We start from the raw sequence: 24,780 nt of genomic DNA on the forward strand, positions 1-24,780 counted from the left end.
CACAGCTTAGAGGGAGCATTGATGGGAGACCACCAAAGTATACGAGGGTCAATATGGAGAGACACGCAATGGCGAGCCACCTCTGTTCGTCTCTTGCCTTGAAAACCCTACAGGGTCACCATAAGACAGCTGTGACTTGATAGTACTTTCTAGCACCAGTACCCGGAAGCTAAGCAGAGTCAACCCTGATTTGCAACTGGGACAGGAGGCCACCTACTGACTGCCTTTCCCTGTACATACCCCAGAGAGCACTACGGTCTGGGTCTCAAAATCGGTTGACCCTCCCTGGCCTGAGGGAGGCCAGACTAGCTACTACCAGGGCCAGGGCTTTTTCAGTGGTGGTCCCTACCTGGTGGAACGAGCTCCTGGAGGAGATCAGGGTCCTGCGGGACCTTTCACAGTTCCGCAGGGCCTGCAAGATGGAGCTCTTCCGCCAGGCATTTAATTAGGGGCCGTCGCTGTCGTAGAACTGTACCCTGGCTTGTGGTTTTAACATTGAGCCCTGGGCCGTGGCTTTAACACTGTGGCTTTAACAACGAGCCGATGCCATAAGAAATTCTGAGCAGAAGAATATCTGAGAAGATCTGGGAAGGGGTAATTCATCTTGAAAATGAGCCATCTAAGTTAATTTTTTAACTGTTGCTAGCACCTTGTGTTTGTATTTTATCTGTCGTATTTTAAATAATTGTGTGATTTTAACTGTATTTTTGTTTGTATGGAAGCCGCCCTGAGCATGCTTTGTGGGTAGGGCAGGGTATAAATCTGATAAATAAATAATAATAAATAAATATTATAAATCTCTGTTGTGTCACTACAAGCTCAATTTCATGGACTCTGGAGCCTAGCCTTTTACATAATGTTGGCTGCTCAGTTGTGGACTCTACTGGTGCAGCTGGAATCCTAGACATCTTTGTGCATACCTCAGTTTCCATATGCTTTGCATACATCAAGTCTAATGTTCAGTTCCTGGTATTTCCAGTTAAAGCTTCTAGTGTGTATTCAAGCCTGGGAAGACTTCTATTTGAGGCCTTTGAGAGTTACTGTCATGGCAGGCTTTACTAGATTAGGAGGACCTAATAGTCTAGCTCAGTATAAGGCAGCTTTGTATGTGCATGCTGTAAAAAAAGAAAAGAAAAAACTATAATTCTAGGTTGTATCCTGCCGTTCTGCTCAGCTGTAGAACTTTCTTCCAGGAGAGGGCTCTGCACTTAGCTGAGCAGAATGACAGAATATAACTCATCATCCTGGGAAGACATAAATCAGAAGGACCTGACTGGCCTTCAGACACTTCGGAAACCAAGATTTTTTGTCTCTGCACATTTCGCTATGTGTAACATTATGTGCATTTAGCACAATTTCCTCCCTCTTTTCTTTCTGCTTGGGCTATCCAAAGTTTTTAAAAAATGTAATAGCCTTGGTACAGAGCTTAGCTCTCCACTTAATCAGAAGGACTTAAGTTATTTATTTATGCTTTTGGCTTGTATCCCGCTCGAACCCCGAGGGGTCTCTGAGCGGCTTACACAATTATTTGTTCCCTAACTAAGGCCACAATCATGAGGGGGGGTGACTTCCTACCAGCACCTAGCAGTGAGGCCTCTTGCTGATGTCTGGCCTTCTTCGGCGGCCTCAGACGTTAGCACTCTCCTTCCGTGTCCCGGGGCAGATCTTCTCCTGATTCTGTGGCTCCTTCTCTTGGCGGGGCTCCTCTGGTGCGCGGCCTGTGGCCGCCGCAGCTCCGACTATTGTCCTTTCCGGCTCCGTCGCGCTACGCCGCTGTGCTGCCGCACCTCCGTGGCTCTGTGGTATCACTAACTTGATGTTTTAATTTAATGAGGCTTAAACTGGACTAAAGTGTTTGTATTTGCCAGCCTGAGAGACTGCTTCATGCTTGCTTTAAATGTTTGTGGCACAATAAAAATACTAGGCTTTAAAGCATCATTTAGTTGTTTTTGCTACATATTAAGCATATTTTATGTACTTGATCTCTCATTCATAACCAGTATTCTGGGAGGAGAGGATTTTATTATGGATCCCCAAATCAAAATATGTCCTAATGTTTAAATATCTGCATTCATTTAGGCGAATATACACATGATGGGTTTTTTTTATTGATTCACCATATTTTGTGTATATAGATTCCATAAATCTTTGCTTCCATCCATACATAACCTATTATTTAACACAGGATGATAAATATATAAATACTATCTCCAAGCTGGTAAGACCTGAAAGAAAGGATCTGATCTCTTGGGAACACTAGATGGAGCCCTATAATTGGTAAAGTTGTCTGGTACAGCTTAAAGATGTCTGGTATGGTTTAAACAGTATATATTTGCCAGCTGCATGTTAGTTTCTTCATGCAAACATCATCAGTGTATTTAATTCTCAACATAGTCCCATCTCTGGATACTTTAATCTGGAGACTGGGGCCATGGACAGACAAGACAGATCTTTCTACAAACTTTATAAAAGCCCCAGGGTTCCTGGAAATCTGAATCTTAAAAAAAAAAATATCCTAGGGGGGAGAGAACCCCAAAATGATAGAAGCAGCTCCTGTAGCTTTAAGAAATATGCCCTCTGTGGCTGTTGTTAGTAAAGGCTTCCCTTGCTCGAAAGCCAGTCAAATCCGACTCTAGGGATGCAGTGCTTATCTCTGTTTCCAAGCCGAAGAGCCAGCGCTGTCCAGAGACATTTCTGTGGTCATGTGGCCGGCATGACTAAACACCAAGGTGCACGGAACGCTGTTACCTTCCCACCGAAGCGGTACCTATTTATCTACTTGCAATTTCTTGATTTCGAACTGCTAGGTTGGCAGGAGCTGGGACCAGAGACGGGAGCTCACTCTGTCATGCAGCACTTGGTTCTCGAATTGCCGAACTACAGACATTCAGGTATGCAGTTCAGCATCTTAACCACTTGAGCCACTTCAAGGCTTGGTTTCTGTCATTAAAAGGCAGGGGAAGGCTGTGTTGGCCTTTGAGGAAGGACTTTATCAGGGCCAGGCCAGGTTGCAACCAGCATATGACTTGCTACCATGCCACTTGAATGATTTACTCAATCCCAGCTTCTTGCTAATGTTTAACAGCAGCCACTCCACCAAAGTCAGTGTGATGTAGTGGTTAGAGTTTCAGAATGGGATCTGGGAGATTCAGGTTCAAATCCCCATTCCTCTGTGGAAGCTCATGTGTGACCTTGAAGCAGTCGTGCTGTTATCCTAGCCTACCTCACAAGGTTGTTGTGAGTATAAAATAGAGCAGAGGAGAACAGTGGAAGGTCCTTTGGTTCTTCATTGAGGAGAAAGGTGGGGTATACATAAAGTAAATAAATAATAAACATAGCTGAAGATGGGGGGAGATAAAAGATAGGTGGTTGGTCGGGAAGGAGAGAGAAAACAAAGAAAGGTGTGGATACAGAAGTTGCCAGGAGGAGAGAAAGAGTCAATAGTGCTGGTAAGGAGATACAGGCAAAAGTGAGGTGCCCCTCGCAATTCCTTGTAGGTTCCCTACTGTGCACCTTAGCTGGTCCTGCACAAGTGGGCCAGATTTTTCCTGAGGAGAGTCTGCCAGTGGAAGGAAAAGTTGAAAGTATGAGGGCCTATAAACGTAGGTTGGCTGGGAGGTAGGAAGAAGAAAAGGAAGCAGGAAAAGGGGACAGACTACAGGAGCTTTTAGGAAAGGGAAATATGAAATAGTGAGGGAGAGGAAAATGAGATGCTGCTCAGAAGCCCTTGCAGGTCTCCTGCCTTTCTTTAGTAATTTGAACCATTAATAAATATCCCTTTCCTCTCAGCAGTGGAAACTGGTGGGTTGACAATTCTGGTTGCTAATCTGTTATGAGAGAGTCCTGGGGAAAACACAGTGTGAGTTAATCTAGCTATTTGGGGTACTGTTGCAAAACAGGATTGGGGTTAAGTTTGCCAACTCTGGGTTGGGAAATTCCTGGAGATTTGGGGATGGATACTGTGGAAGGTAAGGAGCTGTGGTGGCTCAGTGGTTAAGACGCTGAACTGCAGGCTGGTAGGTCGGTAGTTCAGCAGTTCAAGACCTAAGTGCCGCATGATGGAGTGAGCTCCCATCTCTGGTTTCAGCTCCTGCCAACCTAGCAGTTCGAAAGCAAGAAATTGCAAGTAGATTAATAGGTACCGCTTCAGTGGGAAGGTAACAGCGTTCTGTGCACCTTGGTATTTAGTCATGCCGGCCACATGACCACAGAAATGTCTCTGGACAGCGCTGGCTCTTCGGCTTGGAAACGGAGATAAGCACCGCATCCCTAGAGTCGGATTTGACTGGCTTTCAAGCAAGGGAAACCTTTAACTTACTGTGGAAGGTGGGGTTTGAGGAGGGAGGGACCAAAGTGGTTTTAATGCCTTTTAAAACAGAGGAATTGATTTCTGTTTTTTTTTTTTTTAAATGTGTATAAGTGTGCTTAAGACTTTTGGTCATGCAAGCCGAAATAAATTACATTACATTTCTGTTTTTTGAAGATAAGTTGTAATTCTGGGAGATCTCCAGGCTCCGTCTGGTTTGGGATCAGAATATAATTTAAGTATATTAAGCACATAAATTGCTCTGTAAGGGTAGTGAAAGGGTCACTATAAATGCTACCATTTTATTAGGAGACAACTAAAGTTCTAAGGAGCCTATTCCTGAATTCTGTCTGCAATCGGACGTGTAGTCTATGTCGTAAGAAATTTGGCTATTTAGTTGTAGTCAGATTTCTTATGTGTTTACTGCAATGACTAGGATGTTTACTGGAAACCTTCCTGTTTACTTCAGAGCATTCAGAACCATTCAAGCTTGATTTTGGTAACAATCCTGAACATGCCCCTCCCAGTCGTGGGTTTTAAACAATTTACAGTGCAATCCTAAACAGAGTTACACCTTTCTGAGGGCCAAAATAGATGTTACCGTGTCCCTGGGTCTAGCGCCATTTTAAAGCTGAACTCAGCCCTCTAAAAATGCTTTAAAGGCCTGATCAGCGTAGTGGGATCAGGCAATCTTGCTCCCGCCCATTCCTTTTCAAGTGCTGAAACAGCCACCATAACTGTTTTGGCACTTGACAAGGCATGTGTGTGTTGGGGGGGGGGGGACAAGATCACCTGGTCCCACCATGCTGTGGGCCTGATCCCTTGTGGCATTTTAAATGGCTGCTTTCAAGTGTTTGCATTCTTGCTCAGTGACCAAATTGTGACAGCAATTCTCAAAAACTTCTTCAATGTATGACATCTGATTGCTTTGTTTAATTCAAGGTGCATGTAAGAATAGCTAACTGAATACATATAGAACTGTCTTTGCACTCTGGTAATAACTTAAGGGAATGGATGTAATCTTCTTTCAGAGTAAAGTCTTGGGTTTTGACATCAAAGTAATTTTTCACATTATTTTCAAAGAGAGTATTAATGAAATTTAATTTTATTAGCCAATCTAAATTAGCAAGGTGATCCTAATCAGATTCACAGCCTTCTAAGCCCATTAACTTCGGTGAACATAGAAGGCTGTAACTCTGTTTAGGATTGCACTATAATATATACTATGCCTTTCATTTGGACTCCACTTGATTTCCCCCCCTGTTCCCTTCAATTAACATTTCCCCTTAATGAAGTTCTTAGATGGGTTTTCTTTTTCATTAAAACAACTCTGTTCAATATTAACAATATCTGTCTTTGTGATAATGGATTTATGAGTATACAATAGTCCATAGTATGTTCCGGCTGAAATCTGTATTCAGTTGAATGACATAAATGTTAATGTTTTACACAACATGAGGGAAAAGAACCGTTTTAACTTTAATGGCTGCCTTGGCAGGAGACTGTTTGGTTAAACGATAGTAAGTATGAGAACTGGCTCAAAATGTTCCCGGTACTGAGTAAGAAAGGGATTGGTGGAGTTCTTTGCCTTATGTGTAGCAAGGTAATAAAGTTTTAATAGGCCATGATATTCTCATAATGTTCAAGGTAAATGCCAAACGTGTGCTCTTTGGAACCGTCTTTCAGACTGTTTGGTGCTAACACACGCTGGTATCAACTGGTTGAAGGTCACTCTTCACCTTCCCAGCAGCTCCAGGAGAGTTCATTCCGGTTAGAATTGCTCAGAAAAGTATTAGATGTGGAGAAGCATTGTGGCAGCATACAGAAGGCCAAATTTAGACTCAGGTTCCAGTTCATACTACCTTGAACTCCTTGGAGGAAGGACAGGATCCAAATGTGATCATGAAATGAGCTGTTTTGGAAGGGGTAAACATAAAGAATGGGAGGAGAACATGATGTTAAAAGTTATATAAAGGGTAATTTGTGAACATCTCCTGTCACAGATATGATGCTCAAATGCTCCATTTGTTGTTGAAAATTTGACCTGTAATTGTTTGTCCTCAAAATCTGAGGAAACAAACCAATGAGAATTCAACAAGGGTGACATTTCAGTTGCAACTGATGGTGTTCCTTCCTCTCTGTCCCCCCTGCCTTTTGGTTTTTTCAATTTTCTCTTTTGCTAAAAATGTGAGCCAGTATATTATTCTGCAACACCACATTGTCATATTTTGTGATGAGGTGGTTTGCTTCTTTTGAAAAAGTTATGTGTTAATGGCTGCCATTTAAGGATCTATTGTTGGACTATCAAAGTTTGATACGAACTGGAGCAAACTAGCTTTTGTTACTTTTGCAAGGGACATTATGCTCTGTTAGAGATTATGAGATCAACAAATTTCAACAGTCATAGTGGTGCATGGGCCAGGGGAATAGGATGCTGAGGCATATGGTACAAGTACTCTGTAGAAGTGCAACTTCAATGGATATAGCTGATTTGAGAGATCTAGTTTATGACAAAAAAGTGGGGGCAACTGGCTGATGTAGATAAGAAATATTAGATGGTAGAAGCCTTACGGCTGCACAGTTCCCCTCAGGGTTAGATAAGCTGCACTAGGACAGGATAACGGGATCCATTGAAGGGTTAAGGATATCAGTTTGCCTAGGTCATCAGAATTTTGAATGTCAGCCCTGTTGAAATTGTTGGTTCTGTTCTCCCTCTGAGAGGAGGACATCTTGATGGGTGTTTCCCACTCTATCCTTAGGGAGGCAGGAACCAAACTTCACTTCCTGTCCTCTTGGTGGGACACGCCCCTCAATTCAGTTTTGTTCCTGCCTCAGTAGGGAGAGCAGCACGAAGTTGGCACTTGTGCCTTTTTTGACTATTTTCTGATTCTACTGGCTTTCTGAATTTTTACCTTAACTTTGTAGCTGTTCCTCCTTGTCAGCCACATCCTCCCCTGCTTGTTCTCTTCTGTCTCCCACCTTTTTTCCTTCCTTGCCTGAACCTCCACCTGATGCTCCGGCCTGGAGCATGTCGGACTGGAGAGACTCGGAGGGATTTCTCTCAGAAAACAAGAGGAAAGACGCTCTGCTGCCAGCACAATCCAAAATGGGCAAAATTAAAGCTGCAGCCTCTACCTCTACCACCACTGCGGGCCTTGCCACGACAAAAGGGAAGCGCACCAAAAAAGCGGCCTCATTCTCTGCCCACGGAGCATACCGCGGGCGCCATCTTGGATCAGGCAGCAATGCGGAGGCCCCCTGAGAAAACAGGGGAGGGCTGCAGGGTGGCTGTCGCTGCTACCATAAGCCAGTCTATACGTAGTGACGGCGTCCCGGACATTCCCAATGCCCAGGGCATTACAGCCACGCCTTCTGACAATGTGGCATCACCTATGGGTTTACTGGTGAGTAACCCCGAAAGGAGCGTGAATGCGATTTTAATGCCAGTAATAATACAAACCTTCGGGCAAACCATGAGGGAAGAAATTTCTAACCTTCATAGGGACTCCCCAGTAGGGGATGATAGCCACTTTCCCTCTCATAGCCCTCTCAGGCACTACCCCCAGGGAGAACCGGACAGACCTTACCCTGAGGAGGAAAGGCTTCACTGGCTGACCAAGGCAACTAGAAAAGATCATTCCTCTTTTATGAGGGACTGTTCTCTGTGGGATCTTTCACAGATTGGGGACACTAAATGGGGGATAGGGAGGAAGGGGGTTTCTATCAGAGGAGGAGGAAGGAGAGGAGATGGAGGTTTCAGAATACCCAGGTGGATTGGCTCAGGTGTTGCCAATTGTAAGAAGGGGAATGGTCCTTGGAACAGGATCTGTTCCAGATGATTGTAAGTCGATTCGGTCTCCTGATCGTGGACCTGTTCGCATCCCCACTGAACTTCAAGGTGAGAAGATTCTTCACCAGATCTCCACAACGCAGAGGCGATGCATGCACTGATGTCTTAGTGGTCATCCGGTCTCCTGCTTGCATACCCACCAATTCCTGTTTTACCAAGACTTTTGATGAAGATATAAGAACAGAGGGTGGAAGTAATAGTAGTGGCCCTGTACTGGCCACGGAGGCCGTTGTTCTCGGAGCTTCAGTGTCTCATAGTGCAACCACCCTTCCATCTACCAGTAATGCTGGACATGCTGGCACAGGGTCCATTCTGGCACCCAGATCCAGATTGGCTTCACTTGACCAACAGGCGATTGAGCAGGAAAAGCTTCTCAGTCTCGGGTACTCGGATAAGGTGTCTGGCATCATGCCGGCTTCCAGAAGACAGTCCACCTGTCAAATTTACAATACCACCTGGAAGGCCTTCGTGAGATGGGCCAGAAGGAAGAACGTTGACTCTCACATCAGGAACATTCTAGCCTTCCTACAAGACGGTCATGACTCGGGTCTGAAGGCTTCTACGCTCAGATGGCAAGTAGCGGCCCTTTCTACAGTCTTGTTTATGTTCAAGGGTTGGGGTCTTTCTAGACATCCTCATTTCCGTTGCTTTCTTAAGGGAGCGTTCCTTCAGGACCCACCAACATCCCCCAGGTTCCCAACATGGAGACTAAACGTGATCCTCAATGCCTTGACCAAACATCCCTTGGAACCTATCAGGGAGGTTCCCTTGAAGTGGCTACGGATGAAAACATTGTGCTTAGTGGCTGTGACTTCAGCTCGTAGGGTGTCAGAGCTGGGAGCTCTTTCTGACAACCCTAGACTTTGTGTGTTCCATAGGACAAGGTAGTGCTGTCCACAGATCCTTCCTTTCAGCCTAGCGCTGCCTATCGATTCCACAGAATTTCCTTCCTTTTGCTCAAATCCGTCTCATACAAAGGGAAGACTATGGCACTCATTGGATGTGCGATGGGCTCTGAAGACCTTCCTCCACCGCACATGCAGCTTTAGGAAATCAGAATCACCATTTATCTCCATTTTACCCCCCAATAAGGGGTGTAAGATGTCCAAGTCCACTACCAGCTCTACTCTCAAGTACGGCATTGCTGAGGCCTATAAGGCTCAGAAGCTGGTTCCTCTGCCAGGCATAATGGCTCATTCGATCTGAAGTGCAGCAACGAACGCGGCTTTGTCCAGCCAGGCCGCAGTGGAAGAAATCTACAAGGCTGCCACGTGTTCCTCTGTATCCACATTCATAAGACACTATAAGACCAATCTCTTCGACTCTGCTGATGCGACCTTTGGGCGAAGAGTCCTTCAACATTTTCTGACAGATGCAGATGATGACCCACCCAAATACTGAGGACACTGCTATAGGAGGTCCCATCAAGATGTCCTCCTCTCAGAGGGAGAAAGGGCCATTGGTACTTACCGTGAAGGGTCCTTCTCCTCTGAGATAAGGAGGACATCTTGGTCCTCCTGTGTCATCGTCATCTTTTTCTGTTGGTTCTATATCTTCTTTCCTTATCTGTTTGGTCCTTCCTGTCCCTGTCTCGCTCCTTGTCTGTTAATAGTTTCAATTTTTTGCAGTTCAGCCGAAGTAGGCTCAGTTATTGTATGATGCATTACTGCTGCTGGGAGTTCCCAAACTGAATTGAGAGGCGTGTCCCACCGAGAGGACAGGAAGTGAAGTTTGGTTCCTGCCTCCCTAAGGATAGGGTGGGAAACACCCATCAAGATGTCCTCCTCATCTCAGAGGAGAAGGACCCTTCATGGTAAGTACCAATGGCCCTTTTCCTCCAAGCACTTTTAAATGCAGTTTGTTATGTGTACTACTATGAGAGGAGTTTGTTTAATGCAGTTGTAGTGATTTTAATGTGCTTACATTGTGATGAAGCATTCTTTCACCTGCTTGTTATTGTGGCTATTGATTATAGGTTTTACTTTCTTTTCTTCCATGTTCTAATGGAGGGGTCCCTGACCTTTATGAGCTGGAGGCACCTTTGGAATTCTGACACAGGGTCGTGGGCACAATCACAAAATGGCTGCAGCAGGAGGTGGAGTCAACTACAAAATGACTACCACAGGAATCAGAGTCAACCACAAACTTTCAGGGAATGAGGCTGTACACAGCTCTAATAGCAGCTCTTTAGTATTTCAGGCAGAAACTCTGTTTAACAGGATGCCCTTCAATTTGCACAGCCAATCATACCTCCAGTGGCCAATCAGAAGTCCTGATGGGCAAAAGCCCCATCTGGCCGTGCCCATTTTCTAAAAAATGATGACAACAGGAAAGGTGTTGGCAGGCAGCATGGGGGCTCATAGTCGATATGTCAGAGACCTCTGTTCCAATGTTTAAAATATTAACCAGGGCCGACCCTACTTAGCTTCCAAGAGTTGATGAGATCACTCTAATGTGGGCAATCCGGGCTAGGACTTGTCTTATTTAGGTATAATTAAAGATAACAGTTAGAACTTGAGATGTGTGGAACAGGAGATTTTATCTTTCTGAAATAAAATGCTTCCTATATATGCGTATTGTAGCTATAAGAAGTATCTTTTTAGGATGTACCTTTAGAAAAAGTTTCTGGCTGTCAGGGTTGTATGGAATGGTATCTACCCTGTGATCTGTTTTACCATAGGGTTTATGTTCTGTACAATGTCAGGTTTTCGAGTGCTCTGGATGGCCTCAGGGGTATCTTTTATATAGCTTCCCAGGAACCTGAAACCTTCATGCTTCCATATGGTAAAAGAACTGTATACTTCATCCTTGGCCATTTTAGTGTCCTGTTACTAATGTTATCAGCATTTACTGTTCTTGGGGGCAGTAGCATTCTATAGGTGTGCCCTCTGGTTTTGTCCCATCAGTTAGTCACCCCTTGGTCTCCAGGAGGCTGTGCTGGGTGAGGCTACTGGGGCTTCTCTGTCTGCAGGTATCTCTGGGTCTGGAACAGTTTGGTGTCTGATTCCCAGAGCTAACGGGTCTTCCTCGTTCCTGCCGGTCTCTTCCTAATCCTTCTCTCTCCTCTGCCTTACCAGTTGCTCTTCTTAGTCTTCCTTGGCTGAGGCATAAAGTGATACTGCATCAGTGTTGGCATAGTAGTACATGAGTGCCAGTAACACCAAGTAACTTCAGTCCTGGCTTTGGTTTCTTGCAGCTGGGCCAATTATGCACCTTGCTGTTCAGCTTATGCAATTGGCCCCTTGCACAGGAGAGAGACTAATGCTCATCCTGAATTGTACAAGCTGGTGGATGTCTTCCCACAATCACCACACTAACTTCAGTGGAAGGGTACATGCTTTACATGTAGGTTCCATCCCAGTCATCTCTGGTGAAAGGATCTCAGGGAGCAGGTGCTGGGAAAGATCTCTCTTTCTTTCTCACCTAAAACACTGAAGAGTGTCTTTAGAGTAGATATTACTGAGCTAGATGGACCAATGGTGTAAGGCAGTTTTATCTATCAATATGCATTTATATATTTAAAACCCAGCAGTGGAACCTTTAGGTGAGACTTACTGGGGATTTCCACATATTTATATGTCTCAATAGAGTTGGTCATAACTTGCATTCTTGCTCATCTTGTTCCAACCTACCAAAGCAGACCCTCTCCTGAAAAATCTCAGAAATTATATGAACAAAGGCATTCCTGACAGTGGGCTTGTCTGAAGTGACTGGACCATACATGCTTTTCACTAGATGAACTGTCTAATGGCTGTCATCACCATACTGATTTCATTTGGGCTATATAGCAGTCAAGATGCTCAGAACCTGTGGAGTTAAGTATGCAGGGATATCTCATGGATAAAGGCATCAGTATAATAATCAGGTCTTTCATGCAGTGCATGACTAAGGAAAGAAGAAATGATGGCAACTTTATAATCTGCTCCCCTTTTCCATGTTGATGGAAAAAGCAACTGCTTACTAGAGCTGTCTCCTATATTGAATCACTGGCAAAAAAAAATCTGGCTGTCTCTAAGATGTTCCTGCTGCCTGATTCTTGGAGATCACCATCCTGATCCTCGGTCTATGTTTTCTAAACACTACTGCCTTTGTGACAGCCAGATGTAGCTTTCATTAAAGGTAAAGGTAAAGGTTCCCTTGCTCAAAAGCCAGTCGAGTCCGACTCTAGGGTTGCGGTGCTCATCTCCGTTTCAAAGCCGAAGAGCCAGCGCTGTCCGAAGATGTTTCCGTGGTCATGTGGCTGGCATGACTAAACACCAAGGCGCACGGAACGCTGTTCCCACCGAAGTGGTACCTATTTATTGCTTTCGAACTGCTAGGTTGGCAGGAGCTGGAACTAGAGACGGGAGCTCACTTCGTCATGCGGCAACTCGGTTCTTGAACTGCTGAACTACTGACCTTCCACAGCCTGCAGTTCAGCGTCTTAACCACTTTAAATTCTATCAGTTTGCCTTGAAAGCTGCTTTTTTTAAAAAAAGTAGTGATAAAGAGGATCACGCCTCCACTCACTACAGTATACATATTCTGTCTTTTGTCCTAGACTTTCTGATAAGTACAAACCTATCATCTTAATTTGAGGTTTTTTTGAGGTTTCTGGGTAGTTGAGCTGTTTTGTCTGCAATTACACAGCATGGCAAGAATAAAGCTGGGTGCAGAACATGGGAGTACTACTGCTCTGCTTTGCTTTCTTTTCAGTTTCATTAACCTTCCTTTCATCTTAGCTAATGTAGGGATGCTGGAGAAGCCTAGTGCAGTTTCCTTTTTGTTCTGAATGCTGATTAGAGAGTAGCACATGAAGCCTTATTTCCATGTAGTATTTAGCATTACTAATAGGGTTTTAACATGACACAGTTTGTTTGCTTTCTTTGTTGTATTGTTCTCTGTAACACTGTCCATGAATGCTTTTTTGATGTGCTCAGTATATCTAATGAAAGTCAGTCTTCTCTTTCAGAGCTAATCAGTTTGGGGTATGACCTTTCCCTGCACACATGGGAGGGTAAACCCATTAAGCTCAAGAGAGCCTTTTCCCCCCTGCCAGCATGGTGTAGTGGTTAAGAATGGTAGACTCTAATTTGGAGAACCCAAGTCCTCCACATGAAGCCTGCTGGGTGACCTTGGGCCAGTCATGGTTGTCTCAGAACCCTCTCAGCCCCACTTACCCTCACAAGGTGCCTGTTGTGGGGAGAGGAAGGGAACGTGATTGTAAGCCACTTTGAGACTCTTTAGGGTAGAGAAAAGTGGGGTATAAAAACCTGCTCTTATAATAATTATTATTATTATCTTAACACTTTTACATGAGCACCCATGCAGGGCTATTATAGGGAACTGGGGGAAAGTCCACACTTCCCATATCTTTAGCCAATCCTCCCTCTCAAGTTATATGAGCTCCTGTTTTTGTGTAGCTTGCCCTTGTGGATGGAAAGGGCTTGATGAAACATGTGTGTGGGGGGGTGCCCGGTGGCAGCAGCACGCACAGACATTTTGCTGACTACACATTTTGTGGTAGTGAATTCCATGTGTTAATTAAGTATTGTGTGAATAAATTTGTCTTTCCTGACCCTACTTACAATCAACTTCATTGGGTATTTCAAAAATTTTATTGTGAGAGAAGGTGAAAGATTTATCTATTTCTTGTGGTACCCATTAATCATTTTTTCAAATTAAGAAGCCCCTGCTGCATTAGCCTTTCCTTAACAAGGACCAACTTTTGATCATTTTAGTTGCCCCTTTCTGTACTTCTTCCAGCTTCTCCCAGTTTTGTTTCATGGGTAGGGTGACCAAAACTGGGCCCAGTATTATAAAAAGGTATTTTACTTTTATTCCCTTGTTGACTAGTTTCAAAAATGGAATTTGCCTTTTTTCATTGCTGCTTCATGCCAAGGTAATGCATGATTGTTAGGATCTCTTTATCAGATAGTCACAGCCATTTCAAACCCCATAAGTGTATATATTGGCAGGATTTTGTGGTCCCATTGTACATCACTTTAAATTTATATGAAACTTCAGCTATCATTGTGTTGCCCATTCATCTAATTAAGAGAGATCCTTTTGTCAGCTTGGGATTTCAACATTTTAAATACTTTGACATAATCAAATCAAGTGGCTTCTCCTTTTACATAGAACAAGATAAGGAACGATATCTAGATGTACTGAGCAATGTGCAAGAATCCTGCAACTGCCAGTCAGAGGTTCCTGAACAGACAAATCAATGTGTATGAGTAAGGATACAATCAGGCTAGCCTTGGATAGGCTGTCTGATTCTGTTTACCATCTGCACTTTTTAATTCCTGACTTAACTTCTGTGATGCCCCTTTTCCACTCACACAGAATGCCTACCCCTCTCTACAGCTTTTCTTTTTTTATTTTTAATATAAAAACTGTGATACACAATGGCGACTCTCTGTCCACAGTTATACAATGAATAATATCATAAAATGTCTGTATACAAGCAACAACAGCAATAATAATAATAATAATAATAATAATAATAATAATAATAATATCTCACTTAGGAACTCTAGGCTAACCGAATACCAATAATTCTCTACAGCTTTTCTTCTTCAGGTTGTGGGTTATACATAGGTCAGGAGATCACACTTGCCACCCTTCTTGTCTCTTAAAATCTATAGAGAGTCATGACCATCTCACACATCAAGTCTTCTCTCTCGTGCTCCCAAAGACATCCACAGACAGGGTAGCCCAGCCCTCTTTAATAATCAAGCCCCCTTCAATAGAATCATAGAATGTTAGTGTTGGAAGGGACCTTGCAGGTCATCTAGTCCAACCCCCTGCACTCTGCAGGAGCATAGCTGAAAGATAGCCCTACATACCTACAACATACCCAAAAGATGATCGTCCAGCCTCCACTTGAAAATGTCCAGCGAAGGAGCATCCACCACCTCCCAAGGCAGACTGTTCCACTGCTCAACCACTCTTACAGTTAGGAAGTTTCTCCTGATATTTAGCCGGTAACGACTCCCTTGTAATTTCCACCCATTAGATCTAGTCTTGCAATCCGGAGTAAGAGAGAATAGATCTGCTCCATCTTCTACATGACAGCCCTTCAAATACTTGAAGACTGCAATCATGTCCCCTCTAAGCCTTCTCTTTCCCAGGCTAAGTATTCCCAACTCTTTCATAAGACTTGGTTTCCAACCCTCTCACCATCCTGGTTGCCCTCTTCTGGACACGCTCAAGCTTGTCAACATTATTCCTAAAATGTGGTGCCCAAAACTGGATACAGTACTCCAGGTGAGGCCTGACCATAGCAGAATAGAGCGGAACTACCACCTCCCATGATCTGGACACAATGCTTCTGTTAATGCATCCTAAGATTGCATTAGCTTTCTTCACAGCCACATCGCACTGCAGGCTCATGTTTAGCTTGTGATCAACCAGAACACCTAGATCCCTTTCACATGTGCTGCTGTCAAGCCAAGTCCCTCCCATTCTATATCTATGCCTTTAATTTTTTGTACCTAAGTGTAGGATTTTGCATTTATCTCTATTGAAATTCATGTTATTTGTCTCAGCCCACTGTTCCAGCCTATCTAGATCATTTTGAATCCTGACTCTGTCTTCTTCAGAATTAGCAATCCCACCTAACTTCGTGTCATCTGCAAATTTGATAAGCATTCCCTCTATGTCTTCCTCCAGGTCATTTATAAAAAAACATTGAACAACACCGGGCCTAGGACCAAGCCCTGCGGCACTCCACTCAAGACTTCCCTCCACTCACACAGAGCTATTGAGGTTGAGGCTCAAAAACTGTTCTCATCACTCGCTGCCACCATTCATTCCTATCCTATAATATCTCTCCCTTATATATAATTGAATAAGACGCAGAGTCACGCAGAGGAGAGAAAATGCACACCAACAGTGTTTCGACGGCTGAACTGTCCGTCAAAAGCTTCCCCAACTTCCATTGGCCATGTCGCCTACGTCCCACCTCAGACGCAGCTTCACGCAGCGGAGAGAAAATGCACACCAAACGGTCTTTGGAAGCTTGCACTGTCCGTCAGGAGCTTCCACACCTTCCATTGGCTTTGTTGCTTGGCTGCCGCTCAAGGCTACTGCCCTGCCATGGGCTGGGAGGCGGGAGGCGAGCGCTGTGTCTGAGGTCGTGCTGGCAATGCGCCCCACGCCGCGGCCCGATTTCCCTCCCCCCCACTTTGCCAACCCGCCCGGGAAGCCAGACAGAGGAGGCTTTCTTACGCCCACCCACCCGCGCCGCTTCTCTTGCCCACCTGGGAAGCCGGATGGATGGGAGGATCTTCTGCGGCCCCTCCTGCCTCCCCCCCTTCTTCCTTCCTCTCTGTCTCTCTTCCTTTCTTTCCCCAGCTTTCTTTCCCCACCCACCCACTCACCCACCCTACTTGTCTAGGGGCTCATTGTCTCCATCCACAATGGGCTTTGCTCCCTAGTATATGTATATGTGTATAGACTGAGATATTAAATTATGTGTTTGTGTGCTTCGTTCCCCTTAGACACACAGCCCACAGGGTTAATCAAAACAAGACAGTTTTATTTATAAGAACAAAACACTGAGGAGAGTAAAGTCTAAGAAATTTACTATTTTCAGCCTGTTCCAAGCAGCTCTTCTGTATAGTTCCCCTGTCAGAAAACTCCTTTCCCTCAATCTCTTAAACAGGTTCTCAGCTACTACCCCCTAACTGTCATTTCTCAATGGCTGTTTTTCAAGTCTCCTTCTCTTAACATTCTGTTGGCTCTCATTGGTTGCTCTTGGAGAGAGGTGAAATCCAGCCTCCTCATCCCAACTTCATTTCTAGAAATATTAGCTATGTTTATGTAATTGTCTTCCTTTTCTTTTTGAATGAGACCATGACTTTAGATTCTAGTTGCTAAGGCATCAACAGTGCAATCCTAACACCTCTTTACAGGGAGTAAACCCTTGTGAACAGATTTGAGTAGGATTCTGAGTAAAATTGCTTAGGATTGCTAAGTATCTTAAATTGTTTCTATTTTCAACCTTATTGAAGCCCTAAAGTGGGGTGTCAAACATGCAGCCCGGGGGCCGAATCAGCCCGCAGTGGAACTGGCTGTCTTCAGGCCCGCAGTGGAACTGGCTGTCTTCTGCTTCTTCTTCCAGTTCTGCTGCTGCTGCATCATCGTAGGTTTGCAGCTTACAGATACTCAAGATTGCAATAGCACAGACATGTTGATGCAATAATTCAGAGCAAGAGGTGTCAGTTATCAGGCACTGTTAAATAAATAAAATATTGCAAGAGTGCTAATGTTTTAAGCATGATTTTATTTTAAGTAAAAAAAACCCTTTGTGTTTGTGTCCTTTATAAAGTGTATATCTTCGCTACCTGGCATTACATTTTATGACACACATGGCCCAGCCCAACAAGGTCTCATTTATGTCAGATCCGGCCCTCATGACAAATGAGTTTGACACCCCTGCCCTAAAGGATCTGCCTATTATGTACTATTAATATTATAGCAGTCATTAAAACAAAGCATCCATGGTCTGTGCAAAGGCAAATAATGTGACCAGTTAAGTACTTTGTTGTCACTTTATCTGCTGCATTCCTTGTATGGTGTTCATTAAGACCTTTGTGAAGACCTTGAAGTTAATGATGATTTCTGAAGTTGTATGTGTTGTTCCTTGTCTTGGAAACCATTTCAGTGCATAATAGGAAATGAAGATGTGCTTTGCTCTCAGGATTTACTTCCTATGAATAATTTTAAAAATCAAATCCCTCAACTAAAATTTAAGGAGCAGTTGCAAATCTCTGTGACTTCCACAGGTCATAGAAGTAAAGAAATCATACTTAAAAAAACCCAGCTCCTAAAATGACAATTAGGTGGCACAGTGTCTAATTGAAACATGATCTTTCCCAGAATGATTACAAAGACTACAATGTCTTTGATCTGGCTAGCTAGTGTAAAAGATGAGAAGTGCCTATTCCTAATATATTTCATTTAGTCTCCTGCAGTTGCAGGTGGAAATGACTTCTTATTGCCTTTTCAATTCCCCATACCATCTGGACATATACATAATTTTCAAGGGAGCAAAGGACTCACAAAAGCTTTTCCAGCAGATGCTGTGTCCAGGGCGTCACTGGAAAATGAACTGGTTTCTTTTAAGGTTGTGCTCCTGGCTGCTGAAAATTTAAATAGCACATTTGTGACTAATCCCTCAACTGAAATTTATAGAAGGGAAAGCTCTACTGATGGATATAAAGGGTGTGCAGAGAAACCTGTGCTTTGGGGGAATACAACCTCAAAAACTTCTCTAGTATTACTGGGTGTTTGTTTGACCATCTTAAATGAGCAGCTGATGAGTGCTAGAGATTTTAACAAAAGAATCTTAAATGTCCCTTTAATGTCTGGGGTTGTTGTAGCCAGGAATACAGCCTTGGAAATGCAACAGCTCCCAGAGATAGCCAGGAGTGGAATCTGGGGCCTGTGCTCTGCAGGTGCGTGTAACATAAACAGGGAATTTTTGCAGTTTAAATTTAGACAGGAGAAAAGAGAGAGCAGAGATTTTCATTGGCATTAGCTGAACTGTGGTGTAGCTTTGCAGCTCTTCTTTTATCAGACTCTGTCATTCATGTTTGCCTTTTTAATTTAAGCATATTCACCATTGGGTCTAAAGAAGTATTTACATAGTTTTTGACAATTCTGGATTTGACTGCAAGGGATGGAGGTATTTGTTTGGGGGGGATGATTGGGGAAAATACAACTGGTCTCAAATTCCAGAGGACTTCTTCCTGAAAAGATCGATACCACAAGTTAGTGATATGAAATCCTCAGGGGTCATTTTGTAGAATAAGAGGTGCAGGAGCTCATTAGCATAACTCATTAGCATAACTTATTTGCATATGCCACTCCCCCTGACATCACCAGAAGTGTGTCAGAAGGCAACACCCACCACTCAGGCTCCACTGGACTGTTTTAGATTGCTAGCTATTGGGGGGGGGAACGTGCAGATCTGTCCTCGCAGAGGAGGGAGAGCTTGTACCTGAATAAAACTTGGTCTTAAAGGTGCCACTGGACTGTTTTGGACCGGGGGGCCGGGGGGAGCTCTGCAACTTACCTGACTGCTTCTTGCTCTGACTGAGGGCTGCTGGGAGCAGGGGGTGGGGTTTGTTGCATGTGCCCGCCCCCTGGGCTCTTTACTGCTGGGAGCTCCGCTCCTGTGCGCTCCTGCAGGAAATAACCCCTGGAAATCCTACCATAAGGCACCCGTTTGTAAAACAGGTGAAGGGGCAGGAGGAGCCACTGTTCAGCAGAGAAAATATCAACCACAGCTATGTGCACACATTTCCCAATATGCTTCTGTAACTCAGATCTGTTTTCACATCAAGTCTGTCTTTGTTTCACAGTGATATTGTGCAGGGAAAGTTTGTAAAAAAATCAGCAAAAAACCATTGATGTTCATTATAGTCTTTGTCTTTAATGAATGCTGTGGTGTAAAAAGTAGGCAGATTTGAACGGACAGGTCTGTTAGTGAAGAATTTGCCAGGCAAACATGTTGGGGTGGGATAGGATTAGGGGTGGTAGTGTCACATGGCTTATCAAACAGAGTTTAAGGCAGATCGTGATGATAATTATTATTATAATAATTATTATACTGCTTCTTAACCATTAAAATTCTTCACATAACATTATATCTGTAATCCATACAAGAGCCTTACAAGGCAATCAGTGGTATTATCCCCATATTGAAGGTAAGCAGTTGGTGTTGAGACAGCAGGTAATTTGATTGCTGTAGTGTAGTTCCTAAGTACGTGTGTGAACTGTGGGTTTCCACATTCACACCTCTATTTAGTTATTACATTACAGCTATCAAATAGAATGTCTGAGCTTTGTCACCTCAGTTTAGTCTCTGAGTATGTCACTTCATTTCGGTGTTCCATTTGGTGACTCAGAGCTTGGAAAGCAGAATTTTCTAGACGTACACGGTTACAGAATTAAAATATTGCATGATTTCCCTATTTCTCTCTCTCTGCTGCTAGCTATAAACCAGATTTTTTGTTTAACACACTTCCAAAATTTTGTGTTGTATCTTAACCCCCAAGTTACCTGTGCTGTGAGGGAAGACCATACAACATAGTCTTCCTAGAGATTTCTTTGTTCTTTAGCCAGCAGAAAAATTTCTTCTAAAGCTGATACATTCTGTTAAAACAAACAAAAATATACGTGTGTTTCAACTAGGCAATAAAATACTGGTAATTTGTCAAATTGTTTGTGTCTTTACTCCATAATGTCCAGCATTCCATTTTTTAGGCAATTGTTCCTTTTTCCTTTTTTTCTCTTTTTATTTTCTACATAAATCCTACAAGACTACACGCTAACTAAAATTACAGCTATACAATGACCATATATGATAATAATTAAATCTTAAGTCAAACCTTTTCTCTTATTCAAGTTAATAATAGAATTTATATTCTGTTATTTCGATATGCAAAAAAATTAAAATTATTGACAATGCAAGATTATATAATGTAATATAAACATTTCTTCCAAAGTTTAAGCTATTTTCTACCTTTCCTTCCTCTCTTCTTGCTTTTGTCGTATTGCGGTGGTTTGGGTTCTGCTGCTCCCAATTCTGATTCAGATTCTACTTCTGAGTTGCCATCTGCAGATGTTTCATGGCTTTCCAAGCCATGCGAACTGTACAGTTCTCCTTCTTCTTCTCCCTCTGTGTTCTTTGTATCCTTTTTGGGTTCCTGATGTCTTTTCAAAAACTGCTTCGCTTTGGTAAAAGAGTCAATCTTTTCTTTTTTGCCTTTGTAGTTGAACATCAAGCCTTCAGGTAATATCCATTGGTAGGTAGTGGAATTTTTCTCGTAGATAGGTAGTTAAATTCTTATATTGTTTTCTCTTTTTCCTTATCTCAAATGGAATGCCTTTTAGTATTCTGATGTCTTTGATTTTCAGTGTAGTCCCAGATATTGCTTTCAATATTGCATCTCTTATAGATCTCTTAGAGAATCTGACGTATATTTAACCAGGCAGGTTTTTTTTCTTAATAAATTCTGAATATGTCTGGTAGATCGTATCCATTTTGCTTTGTAATACTTCCGCTTTAATGCCTGTCACTGGTGCAAGCGCTTCACTAAGGATTTCTTTCAGATTCTCGGATTTGTCTTCTGGTACACCTTGTTCCTCATTGCCTTGGAAAAGACCTGATTTCTTTTAAAAAAGGTCTGTTCACACAAGGGTAGTAAAAGCTGCATCCCATCAACTGATTGGCAACAGCAAAAACAGAAACTGAGTAGGTATGAGCAGATTCCCTCAGCTGTGCCCAAAAGTTCAGTCATGCTGTTGAAGTTGAAGAACCCCAGGAGTGGAGAGGGGAAGTTTTCACCCTTCACTTCCTCTCTTTTCCTTTCCTTTCCACACATTTTTTCCTCAATCCAGGTACTCTGGGGTCCCCAACTTTTTTGATCTTGTGGGTACCTTTGGAATTCTGACACAGGGTGGTAGGCTTAGCCACAAAATGGCTGCAAAAGGTGGTGGAGCCAACTAAAAATGTCAGGATCCCTTTTAAAATGAACATATTGTTTAAAGTATTTTATGGCCCTTTATTGCCCTTTATTTTATTGCCCTTTATTGCACGACCTTTAGTTGTGCAGTGAAGATACTTGTGCATGACAATTGGATTTCCAGTGGCTAATCAGAAGCCCTGCTGGTCAAAATCCCCCCTTGGTCATACCCACTTTCTAACACTTCAGTGCCAGGAAAGGTGCTGTGTTAGGGATCCCTGATTTAGAGAATAGGGACTCTCCAGTCTTTTTGTATACACACACACACACACACACAAATATGAATTCAGGGGATAATAAAATTTAATATCTCCTTAATTCATATTTGAGATTGTGGAGAAATCCTTTCACTTTGGACATGTGGACTATACAAAAGCTTCACCTTGAGTTTTAAAAAGTTTTCTCCTGTTTTGGCAGAGCACAGGCTGTGTGGGGCAGGGGAGCCAGTTGCTCTCTAGTCTCACTGACCCAGGCTTTAGAAATGCAAATAGATCTCACCTGGGCTCCCACTGAAGGTGACCATTGCCATGTGGGAGACTGCAGGCCTGAACAAAGGCTCCAAGGTAATGACAACATTTTAGAAACACTGTAACTTCTAAGTTAAGGATCCTGCCATAGAATAACATCAGCTAGGCATGTACCGATAAAGGAACAGAGGAACTGCATGTTTGCACCTTTCTTTCCAATCCATTGCTCAGTCTCTTGCTGTGCTGAGAGTATGTATGTGGCCAATTTCTTTTTAATAAATATTTTACATATTTTAATGTTGACAGCTCTTCTCTGTACCACCTAGACCTCTAGCATTAGAACATGCTATTTCTCATGAGCCAGCCAGGGCTCCTCAGGAGAAGAGGAGCTGTGTGTAGCCAGCCCTGAGTTAACTGTCAGGATTTGCAGCCAACAGCTGATAGAGCCACTGACACCCTCCAGCACCGATTCAGCAGGTAAAAGTCAGTTGGCCATTCTCAGCCCTCCAGTATCACCCTTAGAGCACTGCAGACAGAAGCTATGAACAGAGCTACAGGCGAGACAGCATAGTCACATGCGTGCCTCCTAGCCTGATGCCAGTGGCTTGCTGATAATGATGAGTAGTTGCAGGATTGTTCCTGAGCAGCTGGCTGTAAACATGACCCTTAGATGTGTGGCTATAAAACTGCTAAGCATCTTGACTGGTTCTTGGAAGCCTGGCCTTGGGCTGAATGACCATGCCCTGCCTGACCTCTGGAACCCCGATCTTGGACTGAACAACACTGCCTTGCCCAACTTCTGGGACCCAATACTTGGATCCTGCAAGCCAGTACACTATTTTAAACGGGTACCAGGAGAAGGGGGCAGTCAATAAATTGGCAAGCTGCTAATCCCCAGTGGCACACAAATGCTGTAAGCTGTCCCCATGGCAGTGTGAGACACAGGCACGAGGTGAGCCCTTAGAACAGAAATGCAGGGAAGAAAAGCCTTGGCCGTCTCAATAGGTAATTCTTAGAAATGGTATCAGTGGGTGGCCCGAAGGGGGGGAGAGAAGAGCGCCCCAGAGAGCAAGACAGAACACGGCCTGCTGGTCAGAGGGGCTGTTCTTTCACAGAGATATTAGAATGTTGCTTGATGAGGGCTCTGTTACACTGACAACAACAACAACAATAATAATAATAAAGTGATGAGATGAAGTGTTAATCAGGCAGTGATAAACCTGCTGCTTGTTCATGTATATTAAACTACTACTGCAGTTATTACATTGGATATAAAATGACAAACTTAAGCTTTTGAAAGCAAAGATTTGTCAGTAAAAGCATGATACAATTACAGATTTTTTCCTGTTCACTACAGAACATATTGAAGTAAGTTTGTGAATTCTGTTGTATATATATTTTGCAATTTTTCGGAGAGAGAGCAGGGCAATGCAAGAAGTTATTTTGGTATGAGAATGTGGTTATACAAGAGTGCCCTTTTATTTCCAAAATGTTGGTTGGTATGTTGTTCCATTGGTCATTACATTGTCAAGTGTTCAACAGGACATGCGGTCATTCCTAACTGTGCATGGGACAGAATCATGTTGATTGTGAGTGTGGAAGACTAGATTTGTGCAAGACTAGATTTAATGTATTTATTTACTCATTTTGGTAATTAAAGCTACTTATTGAAAATATCCAGTTTTGTGCTGGCAAGAAGCATATTTTGTGCCACATAATCAAAAAAAGTTGTTGCTGTGTGATATGCTAAGATTTATTTGCTGGTGGAAAAAAACCCTTCATTTGTGTGAAGGAAAAATGTTATTTGTTGTTTTGGAGATTATTATTGAATTCTTACATTTGTTTTGTGTTCTTTTCAGAGTCAAGATGAAAGATTTGTTTTCATTGCAGAGTGGTATGATCCAAATGCTTCACTTTTTCGACGTTATGAGCTCTTGTACTACCCAAAAGATGGATCTGTTGAGATGGTAAGGTTCTTGTTATCAGAATATGGTTGCATAGTTATTTGACAACTGTGATGGACTAAAGGTTTGTTAGATCAGCAGCAGGGAAGCAAGAGAGCTGCTGAGTCACATGGCTGAGAGTGGTGGGGGCTGATTGCTTGGAATTCTCAGTGAGTTGACAGTTGACAAGTGACAGTTAAGAGTTGACTATTGATAGTTAAGAGTGTTAGCTGGTGAGTTCTTGGGAAAAAGGGAGCTTCTGGAGCAGAGTGTAAAAGCACGCCAGGAGTAGTTTGAGGAAAACTGGGGCTGGATAATGCTCCCAACTGGTCCCCTCTAATGAGAGAGGATAGTGAATGGAGAGGAGAAACTGAAATAACTCCTCAGTAGTCACAAAGTAACACACACACCCCTCCAATGGAACTTGTGAGGTGGTTAAAGGAAGGACTAGGGGTCTGGAAGAGACTGTGGAAAAGCTGGAATAGTCAGTCTCCGGGAGTCAGACGGAGAAAGTCCAAGGTCTAACCACAGTCAGTTACTGAAGAGTGAAATCACAAATGGTATCAAGGTACCAAAGTCAGTCTGTGACAAACTTAGAGTTCTAACACTACAGCCTATGTTAATGCAGAGTGAAGTATTCATACCAAACAACAACAATATCTTCTTTGCAAATATCCCCCCCCTTCTGAGTTTC

At 43.2% G+C, this 24,780-nt stretch overlaps 1 protein-coding gene across 1 annotated transcript in view; it reads left to right on the forward strand.

The window, feature by feature from the left end:
• Positions 1-24,780, forward strand: part of NME7 (NME/NM23 family member 7) — a 141,511-nt gene that overhangs the window by 8,478 nt on the left and 108,253 nt on the right. Inside the window, exon 2 of the mRNA XM_015411059.1 lies at positions 24,003-24,110. Coding sequence (XP_015266545.1) covers positions 24,003-24,110 — 108 coding nt within the window. The remainder of the gene's footprint in view (positions 1-24,002; positions 24,111-24,780) is intronic.

Source organism: Gekko japonicus, unplaced genomic scaffold, assembly GCF_001447785.1.
Source record: "Gekko japonicus isolate JY-2015 unplaced genomic scaffold, Gekko_japonicus_V1.1 scaffold580, whole genome shotgun sequence".
Classification (NCBI taxonomy): Eukaryota; Metazoa; Chordata; class Lepidosauria; order Squamata; family Gekkonidae; genus Gekko; species Gekko japonicus.